Below are 22,719 nucleotides of genomic sequence, written 5' to 3' on the forward strand. Positions count from 1 at the left end.
CACACACATAGAGTTGTGTATGTTGTTCTGATCCTCATTGTGGCAAACAAATAAAACCCTGTGTGTAAACCTCTACATTTGGATAAAATTTCTCTTTTAGGAGAAAAAAAACGTCTATTCATGCTCTGTAGTAACCACTAACCTCAGAAACATTCCCCTGCCCTCTACCACGTGACCACGTAACACAGCTCCACAGAAGAGTCAACAACAAAAGCAGGTTAAATATTTCACATTTTATTTAGTTCCACTCATAAAACCCAAAGATCTTCTCTCATGGCAGAATCAGACACAAACTGAAACAATCATACGGAGCCCATTTAGAGTTGGGACAGCACAGACAAAGACCGAGTCACTTATAATGTATCTGTACAAGCAGATTTATCCTGATGACATTACAAACATCAAATGATCACTATGTAACATACATAACGGCGTGTGAGATCTCATACATCTGCTGTGTATTGCTGTTGATCAGTTATTGGCCCAGAAAGAACAGATAAATAGACAGATGAATGAAAGGCTTCTGAAAAATAAGAAGCAAACACAGAATCAGTCTCTTTGGCGATTTCACCTCATTTACTGCATAATCTCAAAAGTGGAGAGAGTTTGGTTTTATACTGACTGACAACGAAAGACCCTTTGATCATCCAAAGCAGTGAGCGGAGAAGCTAAGAGCCTTTACCTGCTTGGATCCTACTTTTGAAGAAGGATTTCCACTCTTTCACTGGTCCAAAGTCCGTTGCATGGCCAGACTTAAGTGATGTGCTTGAAATGTGGATAATACAACCAAGGTACAGTGGTATAACCCATGTATTGCTGCAACATTGTAACAGTAACAAAATGTCATGAAGTCGAACTGGCTTTAACATTTCGGAATCAGTCAAAGTGAAAACCGATATTGCTAAATCTTCCATAAACCTACAGCAGAGATGTGTTCTCCAGATTGTGTTGGTTGGATGATGATCGGTATTTGATCTTTGCCATTAATATTTTGCAAAATCAATCTATTGGTAAAGGAGCTTAATGGCCAATTAACAGCTGTGACAAAACTACAACAGCCTGTAGCACAACACACACCATTCAAAACGGTCATACACATCCTGGAGATGTCATCATCATTCCATTAAAAAAAAAATTATACTCATATACATTTGATTGTAAATTTTTAAAAGGATGAGTTAAATCTGATAAACTACAGAGTCTATTTTTAGAAGCTATTTGACTCACAGATGCCTCTCATTTAGGAAAAAGTGCAGGGCTTGCAATGTTTAATTTGGGCTTTTAGGCGGAGCAGTTCACGCTTTGAATTCAATAAAACAAAATTGAAAAGAAAATCGGGAAAAAATCTATCACAAGCCTTGAAATCCGAGTTACAGTGTAGATCAAATGAAATAATATACTTTGATAAAGAAATGAACCAAATCATAAAAAAGAAAGAGTATATTTTTAATATGCGATATCATCACCTTAACGACCCCCAAGTCAGCTGGAATTCCTTTGGACAAGTTCTGTATGATATGCAGTCCATGAGCCGTAACACTTTCCTAGTGCCATAAGTTTTGGTTCCATGATGGTCACAGTCACATTTTACATACCGGCTCTGAAGAGCAGACAGTGGTTACAACCTTATACTGTCTCTTAGGCATCAACATAGGGTCTTTTCTGGTCAAAGTAAAACCATCAAATCCTCAAACAGCCATATAGCTTAGCCAGGTGCCCCTGCTGAACTGTTGCTCCATCGAATTAAAGTCACAGTAGGTCATTTGAGGCCGTCCATGTGAAAGTAACAAGGAGTCCTTACATCCAACTCAACACTCCCAAATACGTCAGCAATTCCAGTTTTACATCAGTTACAGAAATATTATCTCCTTCCCCCCTACTGGACGCACACATATTTCTTCCACCAGGCCTTGGAGAGCATCTTCATCTTATCGGCTGTGCTGCGGACCTTCCTCTCCCGCCGCGCTCGCCTATCAGACTGTCGCAGTCCCACAGAGATGGCCACATCAAACACCTCCTTCAGATTCTTTTGTGTCAGTGCCGAGCACTCAACGTACGTCACAGCCCCGATTTTTTCCGCCAGCGCCCTGGCATCTTCCTCCGGCACCGGCCTCTCCCTCCTTCTTGCCAACTCGATTAGCACTTTGACGTCCTCCCGCAGGTCGCACTGCGTCCCTACGAGGATGATGGGCGTGAGGGGGCAGCGGCGGCGGATTTCGGGGACCCACTTCTCCCAGACGTTTTGAAAGGAAGCGGGGCTGACCACGCTGAAGCAGAGCAACAGGGCGTCTGTCCGACTGTAGCAGAAGTGGCGGAGTTTGTCGAACTCGTCCTGATGGAGAAGAACAAAGAGAGAAATTTTATTTTATATATATATTTTTTAACATATGTCTGGTTCAGAGTCTTTATTTTGATTTGAGCCACCTCCCTTCACTCTGACCACACACGGATGCACTTGAACACACTCAAGTACTGTAACATCACATCACAGGAAAGGGAGTGGTGCCAGTAACTGTTAAATAACAAACCGTCTCGATAGTGTTTATATTGCGCAAATATTCAGAACAGACAAATCCTGCCCACACATTTATACCATTTGCAGTAAATCTCTTAAATTGACACTTTGGAGCCACACAGCTTTAACTTACATGGGCCTCCCACATCCTTGAGTACACAGATTAAGGTTGGCAGTAACTTGACTCAGACCTCTCCTTTTTTTCCATTTAACTCCATCCTTTCCAACACATATCTCCTAATCCTTATTTGACTAAACAATGCCACAAGCCCGCTCTCTGCCCTTTAAAACACAATTAAAATGTGCAGAAAAAAAATCTGTAGTTTCCACATGTGGATTTGAGGCCCAGCACATGCCGCTTCTGAGTTTGACACACACAAGGTCTGGCTGCGCTTTGTGATCTGATGACGTAGGCCCATCTGCAGAATATACACACACGTATCAACATCTCTGAGTGAGGAGCGACGTTGTTTATCAGCCCTGGAAGCGTCTGCTATCATCTTTTTCCAGACCTTCTGTGTCTTTCCATCTCTCCTCGCTCTCTCCTCTCTCATCTCAACGTTTTTGGCACACCCGACCAGTCTCTGGTTCAAGCTCTCCCCCCACCCTCGTATAGAATTGCATCACTACAGTAAGTGTTTGTAGACTTTTATCTAGTTGAATTTGCCCCAGCTTGTCTGCGTGCGGATGCGTCTGCGTGTATGTGTGTGCAGATTTAAGGCCGTGAACAGCTCAGAACATGCTGTGAGGTTTTACACGTATTAGGGGTTTACTCAAATGCCTCATTCCACTTTATAGCCAAACTGTCTTTGATTCTATGCAGAACTGGCAGTGCCCTCGCAGCGGCTGTGAATGTCAAATATGCTGCTCCCAGGGCAGGGTTTGACTGTAGTGGGTTATGAAACAACCACCCAATGCCCCAGAGAAACAGAAACACTGTTTCACAACACGTTCTTTCCAAGATTGGCCTATCAACATAATAATGAGTCAATAAATTTACCTGGCAAGCTCTGTGTAGCACAGTTCATTCACCTTAGTAACTGACAGAAAACAGTTCACAACTAATTATAATTTTATAACCAAATGACGTTTAACCGATTATTTGTTCCATTGTTTCAGTGCCTCAAATATAGTGAGGATGAGTTTGCAAATGTACTCAAGATTTTTTTTTAAATGTCTTTTTAAACATTAGCAGCATGCAAGGACCCTAATATGTGCTATAAAAACTATTCCTGCATAACTCTGCATATAACACTGCAACCAAGCAACGGCGACTAATCAACCAACATGTGAGAGTTATGTAGAGCAAAGGCCGAGAAGCATGCAGGCACTGTATGTCAATGACCTGCGCAGAGTGGCAATGCAATGTGTTTGTGTGCAAACTCACCTGTCCCGCAGTGTCACACAACTGTAGTCTGACTGGGCTCCCATCCACCTGAACCACAGCTGCAGATACAGAAAGGGACAGAAAGAAAACAAAGTGAGTCACAGGTGACAGCATGAGTTTTAAGGCTGTGTATGTACCCCCACCTGACACTCGAGTTAATGCACACACACACACAGCTACTAACCGCAACACTCTCAGCAATAAACAAAACCCTTACAGTTTAAAAAACAAAAAAGACTCCCCGCTGCCGCCTGTTCTGCTCTTCCAGCTCGCAAATGGCCTTGCTCAGTCTCGCCCACCCACTCTGCCAGTTACCGTTCAGACGTAACACTTTACTGTCGCTCAGACCACTCGGTGGGCTTTGTTCTGTGCTGTGTTTTGGCAGAGGCCAGTCAAAGGTTGTCTGATGGTGTGTCTATGTGTGTGTGCATGGGGGTAAAAACAAAGCAGATTTTGTTTATTTAGTGACTCTCTTCCAATTGGCCTCATTTCCAGATTGGAAAAGAGAGTGAGTCATCTCACAGTGAGTTTCATTACAGGGCCATTTGTTCTATTCAGAAAACTGAACACAACGCAGAGCAGCAGGCACATGGAAACATTTACAATAGGCCTGGAGCGTGTGGTTGGTCATACCACCTGATCAAAGGGTTTTGCTGGAACTATTCATATAGGAGGACAGCCGTCAGAACACCCTGCTTTCACAGATGCAAAGGGGGGGGGAGCGCGGGAGGACACAGAAGAAGGAACATAAGAGAGATGCCATTGGGTAATCATTTCCTAATACCTGACATATGATACTCCTTTGATTTTCTCATCCAAAACTCCTTATTGTCCAGTCTCCTAGTCTCCCGCTTCTCCAAGTCTCTGCCACCTGTGGCATTGTGTAACTGCTCAGAAATCAGCTTTCAAGGGAACGCTCTGATTCCAGGCACTGAAAAATGACATCACTATTAAGGGCCCCAACTGCACAATCACTCTCTGTCAGGCCAGGGAGAAAGACAATCTCTGCCTCAGAGCTACTGCAACAGATGTGCCCGTTTCAGTATAGAAGAGAGGCCTTGCGGGTCAAGGCTGACAACAATAGGCAGAGTTGTGCAATCCAAAACCCGTGAACCAGTGAACCAACCTCTGTTCTGTATGGAAGAGTTGAGCCAGCACTTGTCTAAGGGTGGTGTGTGCTCTACAAGAGTGTTTTATGAGATTTGGGTTGGCCACATTGTTCCTTTTAATGCTTATCAAGAGTAATGTCAGGGAATTAGCTATTAAGTTTACAAGTTTTTTCATAGCCAGCCGTTTTCTTTTTAAATAAAAATGTTAGATTTTGAAAAGGTAAAATACCAAAATCTTTTTGTATATAAATCAGGGTATAATCCTGCACGAAAAAGCAAAACAGCTTCTATGTTGCTCTAGAACTGCATTTCAAATGGTATATCTAAATAACAGATGCGATCACACGTCAATAAAAGCGATCAACAGGTCACCGTGTATTTTTTTTCTATTCCAATACTGTTCGGGTTCAAACACCACCTTCAAAGGATTTTTGTTTTTCTTCTCTTACATCGCAAAAGCTTCCAGGGATTAGTGAGACAGTTTGGAAAGTGGAACAGCGCCAAATGGAAACCCAGCTACACCAGGGAGGATACTTCATCCACATTAATTACCGCTGATGGAGGACAAGATAGCAGGAAACACAAAGACATCTATCAGTCCTTAACATCTGAATAATAGAGGGACATTGGGGAATATAGGTGCGGTGGGGCGAAGTTGATCTCTAAAACAAGCAAGAATTGAAAAGGCATCCTGTGGAAAATGGGTGATACTGACAGGTAGATGGAAACCAACAGATCTTTCTATAGGAGGTTTTTTTTTTAAGTGTCATAAGTTTTATTAAGTTTATTCACCTCGCTTAAATAAACTGGACATGTTCAGCTATGACAGGTGACACACGGTCTGCCTGTGCATTCACAACATTTCTAAAATCTGGAATAAAATGAATAAAATAATATGTCTGTTTACCCGTGAAGTCATCAAATGCAGTAGGGACGTATTTCGTCGGGTATCCATTCGTGGTGTAGCTGACCACCAGACTGGTTTTCCCCACCGCTCCATCGCCCAGCAGGACGCACTTCAGCAGCCGCTCCTGCGCCTGTCCTGGCCGGGTAGGTTTGGGTTTATGAGGAGGCACTGGAGGGGCCATGGTCCTACCGTAATCCATTCTGAGTGGAGGTGCCTTTCAGTCAGCCAGCTCTGCACCGCGATCTCCTCGATGGACCGGTGAAACACCCACCATGAGAACAGGTTCTTTCCTCCTTTGCAGTTTTTCTTCCCTCCAAACGGTAATGATCGCAAACGGAGCTCGTGCGTAAAACCTCTCCTCCTGTGCGCGCTGTCAAATCCAGTACGGGAAGTTATCGTCCAGTACTGCACCGCAGAACACTGCAGTTTTACCAAGCGAGGGAGGACCCAAAGTGTTTTTTGTGTGTGTTTTAGGATTAATTTGATTAATCCCACCTACTTTTTCTCATTGGCTCCGCCCAGCAACGTGGGAGTGTGAATCCAAGTGTTCTTTGAAGAAAAGAACATTACCCTTATTAAACTGTTTGAGGAAAATTAGAAAACAAGAGGGACGATCCTGTGTTTTTATTATTATTATCAATCTTTCCTTTCAATATATTATTGTGTAGTTTACTCGTTTAATCTGTTACACACTGCGTTGCTATGGGCATAATGTTTGATCTCTTGCAGGCATGTCCAGACGTGTCCTCACTAGTTAGGAGGAAGCCTTGATGCTCTTTTTGAACATGGATATAAAAAGTGTTGAAATTTTATACGCAGACTTCAGCCTCCTGACTTACTTTACCTTGTACTAGTACGCTTTTCCAAGAAGGAACATCCAGAATCTACAAGATTACTCAATCAATCAATAAATGGAAATTTTATTGTATTCTCCACGTGATCGGCCAGTTTTAAACTGTCCAATATCTAAGGTGATCCGCTTTCTTATGCTAATTTGTCAAAGACACTGGAAACCTCGAAAACTGAACCAAAGGTTTTGCCTTTTGCCGCCTCCTTGTGGCTGCAGCGAGAAACTGACATACCTGAAAACAGGTAGCGTTAATACTCTTGTCTGTTTAAAAAAGCCACAGTATATGTTGAATTGATCTCTCAAGAGTTTATTTTTCCAGCCATAAAACTAGTTATTTTCAGGAATACAAAGAAAAGTGCACTAAGATAATGCAGGTCAGGAGTGATCAATTGTTTGGAAATTAAATGAAAAGGAATTAAAAGTCAGTTTTCTGTTTAGATTAATATTTTCAAGGCAAATAGAAAACAAAAACTTCTGGTAATCTAGGCCTGGTATGACAACTCTATGAAAATGAAGTTTGGCTGGATTAGTAGCAGCTTTGCTAAATATGTACACAGGAATCATGACAAAACAGATTTATACATGTTAAGCTGTGTGGTTACATATTGCTGTCACCCATCTTTTTAAAGAAAGGACAGATGGGTGTGTCTATGCTACTACTGTAGTTCTATGACCAAGCAGCACATGATTTCTGACACTAACTGGCCATTAGGTTTTGGTTTTTAACGGGTTATATCTATGCTTTCTCTGTAGGATGTAAATTCACATCTATAAGGCATAACAGTCTTTGTGTGAGCTTTAAAAGCAGACACTAAAGGGAAATATGGACTTCAACTGTGGAGTATCCTGAATAATTTTATTATTCCTAAAACAGATCTACTTACAGTTCCATATAAGATACCTTGGCCTGTACAGATATAGGAATCCGGTAAGTTTTGTACATATACAAAACTCCATTATTGGGAAACAAATGGTTAGGCTGATACGAGAAGTGGTGCATTGTTGGAGGAAACAAGTTGTAAGTACTGTGAATCAGATCATGCACTGTAACCTGCGGTTAAAAAGGCACCTGCTGTATTACACTTTCACGTTCCTTCACAAGCTTCCTCTACAACGGGAGACAAAACACTTTAAGAGCACAGAGAACATGGGAAATCTTAGCACTTTGTCTATTGCCCATATACGCAATCATGAAACTCCTCAGCAACACTGACACCTCTGGTACTCTGCCAGTGAAGAACTTCCTCTCGTAAAATTTATAATATTGTAAATTACTAAAGTCACCGAGGAGCTCAGTTATCTTTCTGTTTATATCAAAGGAGGGAAAGCAGTGCCTTTCAGCTGCTCCCTTTAGGAGTCAGCACAGCGGATCTTCTGGCTCCATCTCACCCTTTCCCTAACAGCCTCCCCTATCACACCGACTCCCTGTATGTCCTCCTTCACTACATCCATGAATCTTTTAGTGTAAGCAATGAAAAAACAAAAAACACACAAAACATAAAAAGGGTGACTGATAGTGAATAGAAATGGATGCCAGCGAGGGTGAAAAGAAACACAAAATTTTGGAAAATTAAGAAATGTGACTTTAATTGCTGGGTAACAGTTTTGCTTGAGCAAGCTCTATGTCAGTTACTCGCATACATGCACACACAAACACAGAAACGTCCATACACACCTGCATACACACAGAAAAACATTCATGTGAATGAATATGCATGGAGAAATGTACATGTGATTTCACACACATCTTTAATTGCCAGTTTTATGCTGCCGTGATCTGTGTTGACCCCTGTTTTAGTGCTCCTCGCACAAATCCCCTCAACGACTCAATTCCCTTTACTCAGGCGTGTAGCTGTCAGTGTGGGAACTTCCCTTTTATGGTCTTGTACCTCATTTTGGACTACAGCTCAATTTAAGACACTTTTTGAATTCTTTTTTACATGTCAAAAACAATATTTCCAAAGATGGTCATGCGCAATCACCTGCGCTGCAGAATCTCTTCTTCTTCGAAACCAGCAGCAAGAGTCCTATCCAGGATTCATACACCATGAAGCAGAATCATCTCAGCCCCATCCTCTAACCCCTATAACTTGGATACAGTTAGTGTGAAGTACCATGCGTAGTCCTCATCATCATTCATTTAAATAACCTCCCTTTCGTTCCCTTCCCCGTTTCTGAAGCTCTGTTCTGTGGAGCTCTGAGCACAGACTGCCATGTAAGACATCTGAGTGACAGTCTGTAACTCATGTAGCTTCTCTTTAAGTCGCTGTCCATGAGTGATTACTGGGTTTTGGGTTTGGCACCACCAGGAGTTGGATCAGGAGGAGGGCCACCACCCTGGACAAGTCTTTGAAGACTACAGGGGAGACACATAAGTGATAATAAGTGAAAATTAGCATCATCCACCACCATTATTTTTTGTTAAGTGTGTGTTAATGTGCTGCCAGAAACTAGACAGGTATGCCTCACTGATAAATCCTATGTTTAAGGAACACATTCCAACATAGTTAGTCCCCTTAGCTCGTCCTACTAGCCTTATAGTAGCACCTTTTAAATTACTTCGGTTAGATCCCTCCCCTGGTTTGTTTTAGTGGCTTGAAGCCATTTTGATACGGATTACCTGGTATTTTTTCTTGTGATTGTGTGTGTGTGATACTGTTACTGCCATTAACTATATCAGCATATTATCGTGGGCTTGGAAGGCATGACTGGGAAATGGATAAACTATTTTGGTTGTAAGTGGTTCCAGTTTGGATCGACAACCAGGTTTGTTAATCCTACTTATTTTCTCGTTTGGAAAAAAGACAGGAAAAAAGGTCAAGGACACATCTGGTTCGTTGACTAAGAAAAAAAAAGTCGATGGAACCAGGCTGTGAACGTTAAAAATTCTGAGATCCCACTGTGAGCTAAAAAGAGCTAAAAACTCATGCAACTGTAACAATGGATCTCCAAACTAACACTCTATACTTCAACATCCGGCCAATAATTAGCAGATAATGAGCAAATACACTATAACATATTAGTTACCATTATTATTAATAGCATTGTCACGCTGCACAGCCATGGTGGATCATTCTTCTGATGAGAATCATTTGATTAACAGTTAAAAATCTGTTGCTTTTTTCTAAACACAAATCATTGAGCATCATGTTCAGTCTCAGTCTGCTGACCAGCTGAAACTAAATGCTGTGATGTAAAGTACAATGTGTTTGCTTTATTAATTGCAGTACTGTGCAAAATCTTGAGCCTCCCTTCTCAAAAAATGTAAAGTGGGATTTGTCATTGATTTTCAGTCCAGGTCTTGTGTAATCTGGTACACCTCAGCCTTTTCTCCCTGTTTCCCTTCCTGAAGAATGACAGCCACCCTTCCCCTAAAACCATTTCTGATGCACAGTCGATGGATCAGCTGAAGGGCCAGATGCATTTTTCAGGTCCTGTTTCAGGTCTTTGCTGGATTTATTTTTTTATTCTATTAGTCATATCCTATTTATTTACCATTTAAAGCTGAATCATGACATACTCGCCAGAAATGTATAAATATATATTTTTTAAATTAAAAACAAAAATGAATGTAAGATTTATTTGCTTTTATTAATTTGACTTTGTATCATATTTGCTATATCTGGCATTTCAGCTAACAGCACTTTGAGAATCACCTTTTTGTGCAAAAATACTCGTTTATGTCTGTGTTTCTACAACAGGCTGCAAAAAAAAAGTGCCTAAAGATTCAGTTTTTTTCAACATGTTCAAAATGTAATTTCCTTATAGTGTTAAAAACATATCTGAGTACTGCAGCAATGAATAGATTTGGCATATTTGTTTATTTTTCTTATAGACTGCATAGTGCTATTGACTATATACTGTGTTAAACAGTGTGAATGATACTTTGTGCAGTCAGCTCTGGTGCATACTTAAAGTAAAAAGAAGTATCTGAGATCATGAGCTCCACTGTGTTGGTGATAGCACCTTTCTGCCACAGGATGGCGTCATACTCACATGTCCTTGACGTTGTCAATTTGGGCCTGGATTTTTGCAATAACGCCATCAACCTGCTCCTGGAATATAACAGAAAAAGGGTACAAATGTTAAAGGATATGGTGGACATTAAATATCAGTGAGTGTACAAATAGAAAAAAAAGTTGCTACCTGACGTCGTATATAAAAAAGGGGCAGAGAAAAGACAGCGATCACACCTAGAAGAGAAAAAAAAGTAGAGTTGCCAAAGTGATAAACAAAGAGTGTATCAATAGCTTTCATATGTCCAGTGATGATATGCGTTTCTTACTGATGATGAGCAAAGTAAGGCCATTGCACAGGTCTCCCAGGTATGTCACAAGGTACATCAGAAACAGGAACTAAAAGAATAAACATAAAATAAAGAAACAGCTGCACAGACTTTAGCTTTCACCAGAAAGTTAAGCTGTTATCAAGACACCCTCCTGCAAACCTCCATTTGGTTTTCATTTCCTTCTAGAAAACAGTCCATCACACTAACACACTGTTGATTTTGCTCCACTGTATTATGTAAATAGGATACAGAATTCATTAAATTATTGTCACTGACATCCTTTCTCCTTGACGGATAAAAGAAGCTTTAAATATAACCCCCACGCCCCAATATGATACAACTCTTTCCCCTCATTTTTCAGTTCTGTAACTGTACATATGATACTGACATGGGACACCCTGTGTCAGATGGAAGGAGACTCCAGCTTATCCCGGGTGTCTCTGAGTTCATATCCCTGTGTGTCATGCCACATTCCAGCAAGGTCAGGGTTGAGAACAGGGGGTCCTGGGATTAAGGGGCTCAGTCAGCTTACGCTGACTCACCATTTATTGCAAATGAGTTATTTCAGCCTGCTGTTAACAGCTACAATTTCATATCTATGTAGATGTTTTACTGATACTGGTAAAACTAGAGTATGCTGCATGTTATTCCAATACTGGCAGTGAGGTTTACTAACTATATTGTAACTGACTGGTACACGTGTATAGTGAATGCTGCATCAATAGCTCCTATCCCAGTCTAACTACTCTCTATGAAATAAGTGGAAATTACCCTAAATTTAATCAAAGGTAAGTAGCCATCACACATTTTTTTATTCATATTTGATTGACCGTTTTGACCCCTCAGAGGATCCCTCAAACTTTTCTTAGACTTGTATCACTTGCATTACTCAAGAACACACCTACATTTGAAATGACTTGAGCCTAATGATGACTGTGTCAAAAGGCTGATTAAGAACTGGCATTTTATGCATTAGCTTTCAGAGAAAGGACATAAACCTAAAGTCAATCAAGTTTTATCTAAAAAACTGCAACAAAGCATTTTCCGTCACAGCAAACTAGATAAATCATTAATTATGTGATGCTGGCAGATTTTCCGCTCTTGACTTGATGAATATGATCTCTCCTGCAAGCAAGGGTTTGGCCTTGCTAGCAGGAGAGGCATAGCCAAGGGTTGGATGAGAAGAGTGAGGCATTTCAGTTTGATCTGAAAGGGTTCTTTATCCAAAGGGACACTTAGCCTTCCAAACAATTACCAAAAATATGTCACAGGGACTGACAGCTGCCAGCAGTGCTATTAATTTATTTAGGAGGAGAGGCTTCAGCTTTGAGCCGGGAGAATGAGAGTAACAGTCGGCAATGACCTAACCTCCAGTGATAGAGGGATGAGGCAGGGAGGAAGATGACAGATGATGAAGCAAAATGAAGGACTACGGAGATAGAATGATATCTTGGTTAATGATGATAAAATGAAGATAAAAATGGAGAGGAGAGGTTCTGGACAAAGCGAAACAAATCACTGAAGACAGGTGATTAGGAGAGTAAATATGAAGCTGGTATACACATACACACACATCATTTTAAAAAAAGTAACTTGACTAAAAAGCTTAACTTACCTTGAGGGATTCAAAAAGGTTGCCAACAAAAAAGAGTCTCTTCAGAGTGTCAACAGCTGACAGAGTCATCACAATGAGTTTCTGCATATAGAGGTCAGCCTGCTCTCCACTAAAGCTGATGTCCAAGTCCAAATAAGACCTGATAGGACAGGATGACAAAAGCAGAAGCTAGATGCTGAAATGTCAGATTTAGTCTCACATTTTTTTTGCACTGCATTTATTTTTGAGTCTTTTCTGAGTCATTCCTCCTTAAAAACACAGATTCCACACAATACTTCAAGCACATATACTTGTCATAACTTTCAAAGCCATTAAATTGCCCAATCTCTGAAACTTCCCAGGTCATCAGCAGCTATTTAAAATCCATTTTACATATAAAGCTATCGTTTTATAAAGAGGCATTGCAACAAGATGACTATCCTATAAGGAAAATTCAACAAAAGTGACAATATTTCAAGTATGCTTTAACAAACCAAAAAAATAAAGGTTTCCTGAGTGAAAGTTGTTATCTTAACCCCCTGGTCTTGAGCACATTCTATATTAATTTGTATAAAAACTAAAATAACAAAGGTCAAGTCCCCATTAAATAAAAGCACAGCATCTTACTTGAACGGATGTTCTCCATCACCCCAGCTGAGGATGTAGAGGAGTTGGTAGTAGATCCGTACTGAGATGGTGAAGCACATGATAGCCAGGGAGACTGTGGAGACCACAGTGATGATGCTGAGCTGGAACAGGGACAGCAATCCCACCACTAACCCTGTGAGCACCATGCCACTCCGCTCCGTGTCCTTCCAGTAGATCAAGTCCATCACTAAAAGGCAAGGCAGGTACTGTGTGGTCAGAAATGTACATGCTTTATCATAAGCACAAATATCATGGAAATTTGAGACTTTTACAATATTTTTTTTTGATGTTCTATTTCCAGGGTGGAATGATTGTACAGCACAGAGGTGTAGAGGGGTCAAACATGCATACATTCACTTAAATCTTTTATTAAATAATGCTTTGCCAGCATCTAAAGGATTTATTTAAAGCACACATTAAAATGACCAAGTTCAAGGAAAAGGAGAAATGTAGGTTTAAATAAGTTTGGAAGGTCGCTGAGCCAATTTTAAATGAGGGCAGATTCCAAGTACAAGTTATTCAGATGTGTCACCATTTTGCCAAGGTTCAAAAGAAGATACGAACTGTCACCCTTAGAGGAAGGGAAAATGGTTATATATTCAGAAACAGTCCATTAAGCACCGAAGGTCAAGCCTGCAATGAACTGGGAACTGCTGGAACACCAACATCACTGTGCACAGCAAAGCCAGTTTTATATTGACCTTGACCTTGACCTTGGGGCGATCGTGGCTCAAGAGTTGGGAGTTCGCCTTGTAATCGGAAGGTTGCCGGTTCGAGCCCCGGCTTGGACAGTTTCAGTCGTTGTGTCCTTGGGCAAGACACTTCACCCGTTGCCTACTGGTGGTGGTCAGAGGGCCCGGTGGCGCCAGTGTTCGGCAGCCTCGCCTCTGTCAGTGCGCCCCAGGGTGGCTGTGGCTACAATGTAGCTTGCCATCACCAGTGTGTGAATGTGTGTGTGAATGGGTGGATGACTGGATATGTAAAGCGCTTTGGGGTCCTTAGGGACTAGTAAAGCGCTATATAAATACAGGCCATTTACCATTTACCATTTGACTGAGGGTGCTGACCAAGACAGAAGCCCTTGCTCCAAAATTGATACCTTTAAGCTCAACTGAAATTTGTAGCTGCCCACATGGACGAACCAAATGCCTTTTAGTGAACATTTTATGGGCAGGCAAAATGAAGATTGACCTGTTTCGCCACAATCACAAGAGGTATGTTTGGAAAAGTAAAGGTGAGGCTTTCAAACAATAAACCTAACACAGTACCAACTATCAAGCATGGTGGTAGTAGCATCATGATCTGTGGCTGTTTTGTTACCATTGGTATTGGTACACTGCAGAAAATGGATGAAATAATGAAGCATGACTACCTCTAAATTCTTCAACTTCACTGCAAAACAGCTAGATTGTAAAAACTTGGATACAATTGTGTGTTCCAACAGGACAATGATCCCAAACACAAACTGGGTTTGGATTGGATGAAGCAGGCTAACATTAAACTTCTAGACTGGACTTCCCAAACCCCTGACTTCTAACCTAATCTAACTTTTCCAATTCTGCATGGAATAGCAGTCAAATATCTAGCCAGAATTATGCCAGAAGTTTGTTGATATATAACAAAAACAAGCTGCAACTTGCTGAGGTACATGAAACTAAATATTACTGGGCATGTGAGTTTATTTTTGACCCAGTTTGGATTGGAGAAAATCACAATTAAAAACAAACATTTGCCCCTAATTCAAGCTTTGAAAAGTTTTTAAAGATTTACCCGTATAATCACGCCACCCCGGAAAAAGAACAGTTTAATGAACTCAGCAAAAGCACCAAATTACCATGACATTTATGCCCATGATGAGTGTACGTACACCTCTGACAACAACTGAAGAAAAGAAAGGTTAAAAAAAGATAGAGCCAACAGAATAGGAAGTAAAAAAAAAACCAAAATTAAAAAAAGTGGCTGAAAAGTCCAGGCAACTGTTGACAATATATTCGATTTTGACAAAGCTGCTGTATCATTTAAACTCCTCAACATTCGGCTGAATAATACCTTTTTTATTTTTTAAGAAGCACCATTGAAAGAGCACCTGGAGCATAGGAAAAGAGATGGAAAGGGTGGCCAGAGATGTTGAAGACATGAGGCAAGGAGGGATTTTAAGCCTCAGGCATGAAAGCACACAGGGCAGCTCCGAGGACACATCAGGCTCTAGGTCCAGTTAAATTTAGCCCTCAGATGAAAGAGGGAAACAAGCAGTTGAGGGGAATTTAAATGCAGCCTTTCACAGCACCTGCTGTCAGTCGTCAGGACATCGGCAGCCCCTTCTCCTCACCCTGTTAGTTTCCCTCTCTGTCACCCAGCAACAGCTGCCCTGGAGACTGAGGCGTCTGCAGAGTCATGCAGTACTACAGTGAACAACTTTGATGTACACAGTAGAATTCGTGGTTCATCTTTTTTCTCTTAACAATTTTAATATTACAGAAAACAATTAAGCAATTAACAGTAATTAAAATTCCATCACACAGCTCACTGTAAATGCAGTGTCCCTGTGCTGTGTAATTATTGTCAGAGAGAGACCTGGTACTTTGTACTCGTCGTTCAGCGAAATGCTAAGCCTCAGCATTAGAATAAAGGGAAGCCTCTTTCAATGGAGTGTACTGACAGCAGGTGGGTTATTTATAAACATCACTGCACACAATTAATTCCCATGATGCCCCTGGAACACACCTGTTCATTGTGTTTGTTTGTGCTGCTGCCATTCCGGGACAGTGACACTCACATGGAGACACAGCAGGATACGTGTTTAGTGTAATAACACATAAACAGCAGTATGACATCAAAACTGGCCATGGAAGACACATTGTATTTGGCTCATCTTCACACACCTTGTACTTGTACTTTACTACTTGCTCTCTATTACTTGCTCAGGGTTTTCTAAACACACGAGTATCGAGTAAATATGCAAAAACACTGTGACTTCCCCTTGTAATCCCCTAAAGTTGGTTTATTTCATTTATTTATTAGCAATTTCTTTCCAAACAGAACGTGAACAATTTATCAGACAAATAATATTAGCTGTTTGTTGATCGATTTGCATTGGCATGTATGAGGGCTGATAAATCAAAACTTCAAAAGCAAACAGGAAATTGGAGAAACACCCTTCAACCATGTTATGAGTGTTGACATTGCCCTGTTGGCAACACATGCCACAAACACAACAGTCAGAGAGTAAACGAATAAATAGATAACCGAACATAAAGAGAGAAAGAAAAAATTTGCACATATATTGGAATCTCGAATTTTTAAATCAACTATCGGTAACAGTATCGGTCTTAGAATCCTACATCAGTTGGGCTCCACTTTCAGTCACTTTACTTAAGACATTAAATAATGGATTCAATTTTCCAAAGGGCCACATGAGAAACTGGGACTGTTGTGAAGGGCTGCACCAATAAGCTTATAAATAGATAAAAATCATGTTAACCAGAATTGAGTTCAGAGTTGCTGGTATGGCTCTCCACAACAGTCCCATTGGCCGCTTTGCAAAATGAATTGCCCACCCATGCATTAAATATTTAATCTCCACATGACAGGAAGTATTTCACTGGTTACAAGTTAGCTTAATCCTTCAGTCCACTATAGTTCACTAAGATGAAGAACTGCAGCACCTTATGGACAACTGAGCCTGGCTCCAAAAGTGAGTAAACCCCATAAACAAAAATGACCACATTAAAAGTAGAAATAAAGATATACAAAAAAAGGTACAAAAGGGCTTTGGTCTTTTTTATTTATTACTCAGGCGCATCCACAGTTCACAACATATCAAGTACTGAGCTAAAACATGGTGCAATTCACATTAGCTGAACTGCAGTGCTTTAACTACGATATACAGGATGTTACTATATTCTTGATTATAATTAATCAAACAAACAGTCAATCAACTGTCAATTAACCAGTCAAACAAAAGTAATAGGGCCGACTCATCCTTTATGCCACCTTGGCTTGACATAATTTCATTTCAGCCCCCAAAATCCATTTCACTTGTGCCTGGTCATGTCAGCTCAAGCATGTCGCCACAAACCTCGTACTACTTTAGAATGAAACTCCATCTGTGCCAGCTCTTCAGTCTAAAGAGGAAACACCAAAGAGTAAGAGAACCCAGCTGGCAAATATATTACAACCCATGACTGAAAGTTTATAGTCATTTGAATGGCTGGTGCTCATTTAAATCCAGGGTACTGATAAATGTGGCTATATGTGAACAACTGATTAGTTTAGTGCCAAACACACCTGCAGCTGATGGAAACAACCATCCCCAGCGAGCAGCAGGAAATCCACTCAGTTTAAACCTTCAGGACTCTGACAGACCAGTCTTCTCTAAGCCAGTCAGAAAGCTAAACAGTCCACCACTTCAATCTGCAGCTTTCTCTGCCATCAATTTAACTGAAATGAAACACAGCTCTTTGTGGGAGTTGTCCCTCAGCTCATCACACTAAGCTTAGACCTACAGCTCACCTATAAAGGTGTAGAAAATTATATTTCCACATCCAGAGCATCTCACCTTTACTGGCCATTTTGGTTGCTGCTCCAGCGTTTCCCCTCACACCCTCTGCCCCTCTCTCTGTGTGTACCCCTCACCCCTGTGAGCTGTTTTTGGCCACCCACTGCTCGCTCAGCAGTCCAAAGGCCTGACAGCCCAAAATAATCTCATGTGCAGCACCGCCCAGCACTCTTAGAAAATACAAGAGCTTCACCCATAAAGAGATGATTCGCAACCATTACACTAGATCTTCTGACTCTAAAGTCAGATGAATGAATCCATTCCTTTAAACTGGGAGTTTGTTTTATAGAGCTGTGTTCATATTTTAAATTGTGTGAAACAGGAGAATGAGTGTCTTTTTTTCCTGTTATGTCACCAGCTCCCATCTTTCTGTTTCCACTGCTGACAAAAAAACAGAAGAGCAACTGAAAAGCTGCATTCTTTTTCACCTTTTCTAGAGTTATAAATTCTGCTTATGATTTAATGTGACAAAACAAACAAGATAAAATGCTTAAGCTATCAAATGTCTAAAAACAACTAGCAGTACAAGGCCTAAAATGACTGACTAAAAGGGTGCCGAATGAGAACCCAGTCATTTATCATTGCCAGTTTCAATATTTGAAATGTGATACAATGCTACTAAAAGCAGTCATAAAACCAAAAGAAACATGATATTCCAATAAATATATTTGCAGTACTTATTCAGGGGACCCTAATCTCTGTCATCAGCCTGCCCGCACATTTATTAACGCTCAAACAGTCGTCTAAAATAAGACCGAGCTCCACTCTGATGGAGGATCCACTTCGAGGGTCAATTCACCACTACAATGCTAGCAAACTGCCACAAATCTGCATACACAGAAACTCCTCAAATATACTATGTGCATCTTTCTTTCTGTTGTGTTGCTGACATCAGCATGAATCTGAAAAGTCAGCCAGTGCCAGCTATGGTTTGCTCACAATGAGCCAATCACTCCTTAAATCCCAAAAGAGGGTTATTACGGAGACACAATGAACAGCCAGCACTTCTACGGGGGTGGGGAGAAGGTCAGTTATCTTTGTCTGCCTGCTCCTGAAGGTCCATGCAGAAAGTGAAATCTGATATTCTCCTTCTTTAAAGTATTGATTGAGCTCAGTGAAAGAATCTTGCTGAACGAGAGAAGAGGCAGAGGTCAGGAGAAGACAGACGTTTTTTATTCTCCTACCTGCTATGTGTGTGCATGCTGCCCAGTCCTCCGTTAGGTTAAGTGCTGAAAACCAGTGATCTCTGACCAGTTGTTCCTGAGTGTTTAGGCCAATGGCAGGCGGCGCAGATGACGCTGGGTCTCCCGGTCGCACAGTTGTGAGAAGCTTGACTGAAATGGTTTCCCTGGCAACAGGAGATACTGGCTCAGCTGCTGCTGCTGGGAAAAGGAAGAATGTGTCACTATGGTAATGACATCACGTTGAATGTGCTTAACTAAACAGCAGCAAACTATATTTTGCACAAGAATGCTGATTTGTTTGATTTGACCACTATTTGTCTTTATAACATTCACCACAAACAAAATCTCTTTTACACTGACACAAGATACAAATGATATATGAGGCTATCAGACTATTGAATGTAGTTTAGATTAGAGTTGTTAATTGGGTATTTTACAGCCTTTAGAAATAAAAATTACATCTGGGGTTCCACTGCTCTTCTATTTATACATGCTATTTTTTCTCACTTTTTAATTTTTAAGCACAATAAATTTATATGTAATGAAATGTATTCATAAAAACCCATTGGAAAGTGGGTTTACAAAATATTTATGCGGCCTTTCGATGCTAAAATTGTCTAATCATTTTGATTTGTCATCACTTCTGCCTCAGACCCTAACGTGAAGCATGACTCAAGGCAAGGTCATCACTTAAGCTCTCAGAACATAAAGATTGTAAAGTGTCAGCTGGAGACAGTTAGGAGGAATGGAGAACTAACAGTGGTAAAAAAAAAAAGTCTCTTATACTCAATAAATGTAAAATTTAGAAAGACTCCTTTACAAGATGTTTAAATTCAGTGTAAAAATTATATAAAACGAAGGTAAAACAGCATACAACAACATAATCTTTTTGTAGATCACATGAGGACTTCAAAAGACCTTTGACAAGATCATTATGCTGACTGACAGAATCAACAACCCAGTCCTAAACCCAGTTTTTTGTATTCTAATGTATCTTTAGTTGATCATAAGAATTCATAGTGATTTTTGGATACAGGCTACACTTATAAAACATCTACTCTAACGCTCAGTATGCTTAAAATTACAAGTCAGTTGTGCAAAGAGCTCATTACATCTTTTTGGTTGAAAACCTACTGCTCAGTCAACCAAGCTAGTCATCTCTGTACTGAGGCATCCTGAGATTTCTCAGACACTACATATTTTAGAGTTTCACACAACACAGAATGAAGCAACCTCATCACATATTTCTCACTCTGAAGTATCTGTGAGGGGCTCTGTTGCAGGGATGACAGGATGGAAGGGGAATTCTCCACACTCTCGTCAACACTCTCCTCTCTTTGAACTCCTTCATCTCTCTCTTGAGGTTCTGGGTCCAGGTTTTGGGGCTGAATTGTAATAGTTTCAGTTTGTCTTTGTTGCTCCCTTTCCCGTCTTTCTCCAGCACTTTCTGTCCTCGTCTCAACTCTCTCATGCTCTCTGCTTTCTGACGTTTCCTCTTCTTCATCTCTACCGAGGAACAGTTGAGGATCCCAGTCTGCATCAGGGGAGTCCAACAGTGTTTCCAGCGTGTCCGTGCGGATCAAAGGAGTGCGACTGCCTCGAGAACCAGCCCTGCGTCGATCGCGGAGGAGTCTAGAGGCACCCACTGCTTCAGCCTCGGCAATAGCGATGTAGGAGAAAGTCTGCTCGAAGGAGTTCTGACGCGGTGTGCCCCAAATAGACGGGGATGAAGCCAGTCCCTCATCATCATCATCTGGATCTCCATCGCCCCCCTCATCATCGTCGGACCACTCCCTGGCCGTGTGCAGCTCATACATCTCTGACTCCTCATTTCCACCTGAACGAACAGAAAAACAAGATGGATGTGAGCTCAACGTACACACTGACACACAGTAACAAAACAGAGAGAGACAAAGAAACAGGATACAAGCTGGGAAAAAAACAGTTTACAAATAATCTAAAGACACTACTAGTGTTATTGCAGTGCTATGCAAGGAGAGAGATTTTAGTTTTATTAAATGGAAACGTCAGATGAAAGCTGCAAGGCATCCTATTTGATGTCAGAGAGAAGAAAGAGTTCAGAGTCGAAAGATGAAGCCTTCTTTGATAAGTGCAAAAACAGCTCTTCTTACAAAAAAGGAACAAATCAGCGTTCCTTGAGTCTAACCTGTGGATCTTCATTGCTAGCGTTAGAGAAGTTATCTCTGGGGATGTTAAGTGTCTGCTTCTTACCATCAGTGCAGGGAGGAGTTGAGTCTGGAGTGGATGCCACGGAGCCATATTCCTCTGAAAGGACAAAACAGTGAAACTTTTGCATGAACCCACGGGTAAAACAGGAATGTTTAAGGCAAGCTGCTGTAAATCCATTCTTTCCACCATCTCACACTGAGCTCACAGCCTGGCAAACACTGAACGTAGGTGTTTCTTCTAATGATTAAAACCCCCAAAAGAAGCATTGCAGTAACTCGTTATGAGTCACTGTTTTAAGGGTTATAAGTGAACTGTCACTGTACACATTGAAAAAGACTGGGAGGTACCCTACTCAGCAATTTCAACCTCTATGTAAAACAACAAAGCATAAAACTGTGTGCATATCAACCATTTTGTTGCATATTGATTCATTTCCTTGCAGAGTTGTGCTGGCAGCAGTAAAGGCCTTCACTACATTAGACAGCCAGCATGACTTTAGCTAATAAATAAACCAGGGAGTGGAACGAAGCAGCATACTCTCGTCTGCACATGCAAATAAGCAGCCACTTTAATTTAAATGTAGAGAGGATCGTGCCCATATTCTGTCAGAAAGCTGAAATAAAAGGCAGATATGGAAGCACAACAGAAGCTTGTGGCAGCTTGAAATAACTTGCATGCCTAACATGCCTGGCTGAAAAGCCCTCTCAGACACAACCAAATAAACATCTGCTATCCAACGCTAGATAACAACAACCAAACAATCTGCTTCTGCACTGCATCCGCTCCATTAAGCCATGTGTTTATGAAAGGTATGAGCAGTAGAGAAGAACAGAGAGCATGCAGGAGAGGAGGGAGGGGGAGCGCTAACACATACGATGCTCATAGCAGTTAGCAGGAAAAGATACTGAGCTGGAATATAAGAGATGATGGAAAGGTGAGATAAGCAAATGCAGACGCCCCCAACACTGAAACACAAACTGAAGGACCAAAGCAGACTCACGGCAGTGGGAGAATCCTAAAACCTGGCCCATGCTCCATCAAGGCATTGCTGGGCCCATCCAGTCTGGAAGCTCCCCCCTCCTCCTCATCCTCTGCTGCCGACACTCACGTCCTGTGGACTCTCTCTCTCTCTCTCCTCCTCCTCCCTCTGTGTCTCAGTCATCTACTGAGAGGCTTCCTCCCTCTCCTGCCTCTCGCTCAGTCACTCAACAGCCCCGCCCTGCCTCACTCCACCATCCTCCCCTCTACATCTCCTCTTCCATCGCTAAGGCTGCAGCTGTAGTAGTAGTGTACGCTACAGCAAAGGGGGGGGAAGGCACGAGTGTCTGTGTGCCTCAGCTTGCTGTCATCTCCCATTCACAGCTACTCTACACCCATCTAGCCCCTCTCCCTCTCTCTGTCATCATGTGATCCCATCTCAGGATCTGATCGAATCAGGTTGTCAGAGAATGAAGACATTAATGATGTAAAACATAAACATAAAGCAAAG

At 41.3% G+C, this 22,719-nt stretch overlaps 2 protein-coding genes across 3 annotated transcripts in view; both read right to left on the reverse strand.

Annotated features, from left to right (window-relative positions):
• Window positions 1-218: 218 nt before the first annotated feature.
• On the reverse strand, window positions 219-6,371 carry rhoub (ras homolog family member Ub). The gene is made up of 3 exons (XM_005720887.1): window positions 5,919-6,371; window positions 3,903-3,961; window positions 219-2,332 (listed from the first exon to the last, which is right to left on the reverse strand). The coding sequence occupies exons 1-3, from the start codon at window positions 6,115-6,117 to the stop codon at window positions 1,877-1,879; spliced, it is 714 nt and encodes a 237-aa protein (XP_005720944.1). The 5' UTR covers window positions 6,118-6,371; the 3' UTR covers window positions 219-1,876.
• A 1,232-nt stretch (window positions 6,372-7,603) lies between these two features.
• The window catches only part of rtn2a (reticulon 2a), a 28,053-nt gene continuing 12,937 nt past the window's right edge, over window positions 7,604-22,719 (reverse strand). Inside the window, exons 1-10 of one of the 2 annotated variants that reach the window (XM_005720891.1) lie at window positions 22,231-22,369; window positions 21,273-21,326; window positions 20,293-20,877; window positions 19,041-19,238; window positions 13,278-13,485; window positions 12,672-12,810; window positions 11,054-11,123; window positions 10,915-10,961; window positions 10,765-10,823; window positions 7,604-9,124 (exon numbers count right to left, since the gene is read on the reverse strand). In XM_005720891.1, the coding sequence (XP_005720948.1) occupies window positions 9,049-9,124; window positions 10,765-10,823; window positions 10,915-10,961; window positions 11,054-11,123; window positions 12,672-12,810; window positions 13,278-13,485; window positions 19,041-19,238; window positions 20,293-20,877; window positions 21,273-21,326; window positions 22,231-22,261 (1,467 nt within the window). In that variant the 5' untranslated portion in view covers window positions 22,262-22,369 and the 3' untranslated portion in view covers window positions 7,604-9,048. Of the gene's footprint in view, window positions 9,125-10,764; window positions 10,824-10,914; window positions 10,962-11,053; window positions 11,124-12,671; window positions 12,811-13,277; window positions 13,486-19,040; window positions 19,239-20,292; window positions 20,878-21,272; window positions 21,327-22,230; window positions 22,370-22,719 lie in introns of those variants that run through there. The other variant, XM_005720890.2, reaches the window with a different exon arrangement.

This window comes from Pundamilia nyererei, unplaced genomic scaffold (assembly GCF_000239375.1).
Source record: "Pundamilia nyererei isolate P.nyererei 1_Seehausen unplaced genomic scaffold, PunNye1.0 scaffold00003, whole genome shotgun sequence".
Taxonomy (NCBI): domain Eukaryota; kingdom Metazoa; phylum Chordata; class Actinopteri; order Cichliformes; family Cichlidae; genus Pundamilia; species Pundamilia nyererei.

What these genes read in the sequence shown, in the direction of transcription:
- rhoub (XM_005720887.1), bottom strand. Translation starts at nt 6,117, where the DNA reads ATGGATTACGGTAGGACCATGGCCCCTCCAGTGCCTCCTCATAAACCC. An exon ending in TGCATTTGATGACTTCACGG is followed by an intron (nt 3,962 to 5,918) that starts GTAAACAGACAT and finishes CTGTATCTGCAG; the next exon opens with CTGTGGTTCAGGTGGATGGG. An exon ending in TGTGTGACACTGCGGGACAG is followed by an intron (nt 2,333 to 3,902) that starts GTGAGTTTGCAC and finishes CTTCTCCATCAG; the next exon opens with GACGAGTTCGACAAACTCCG.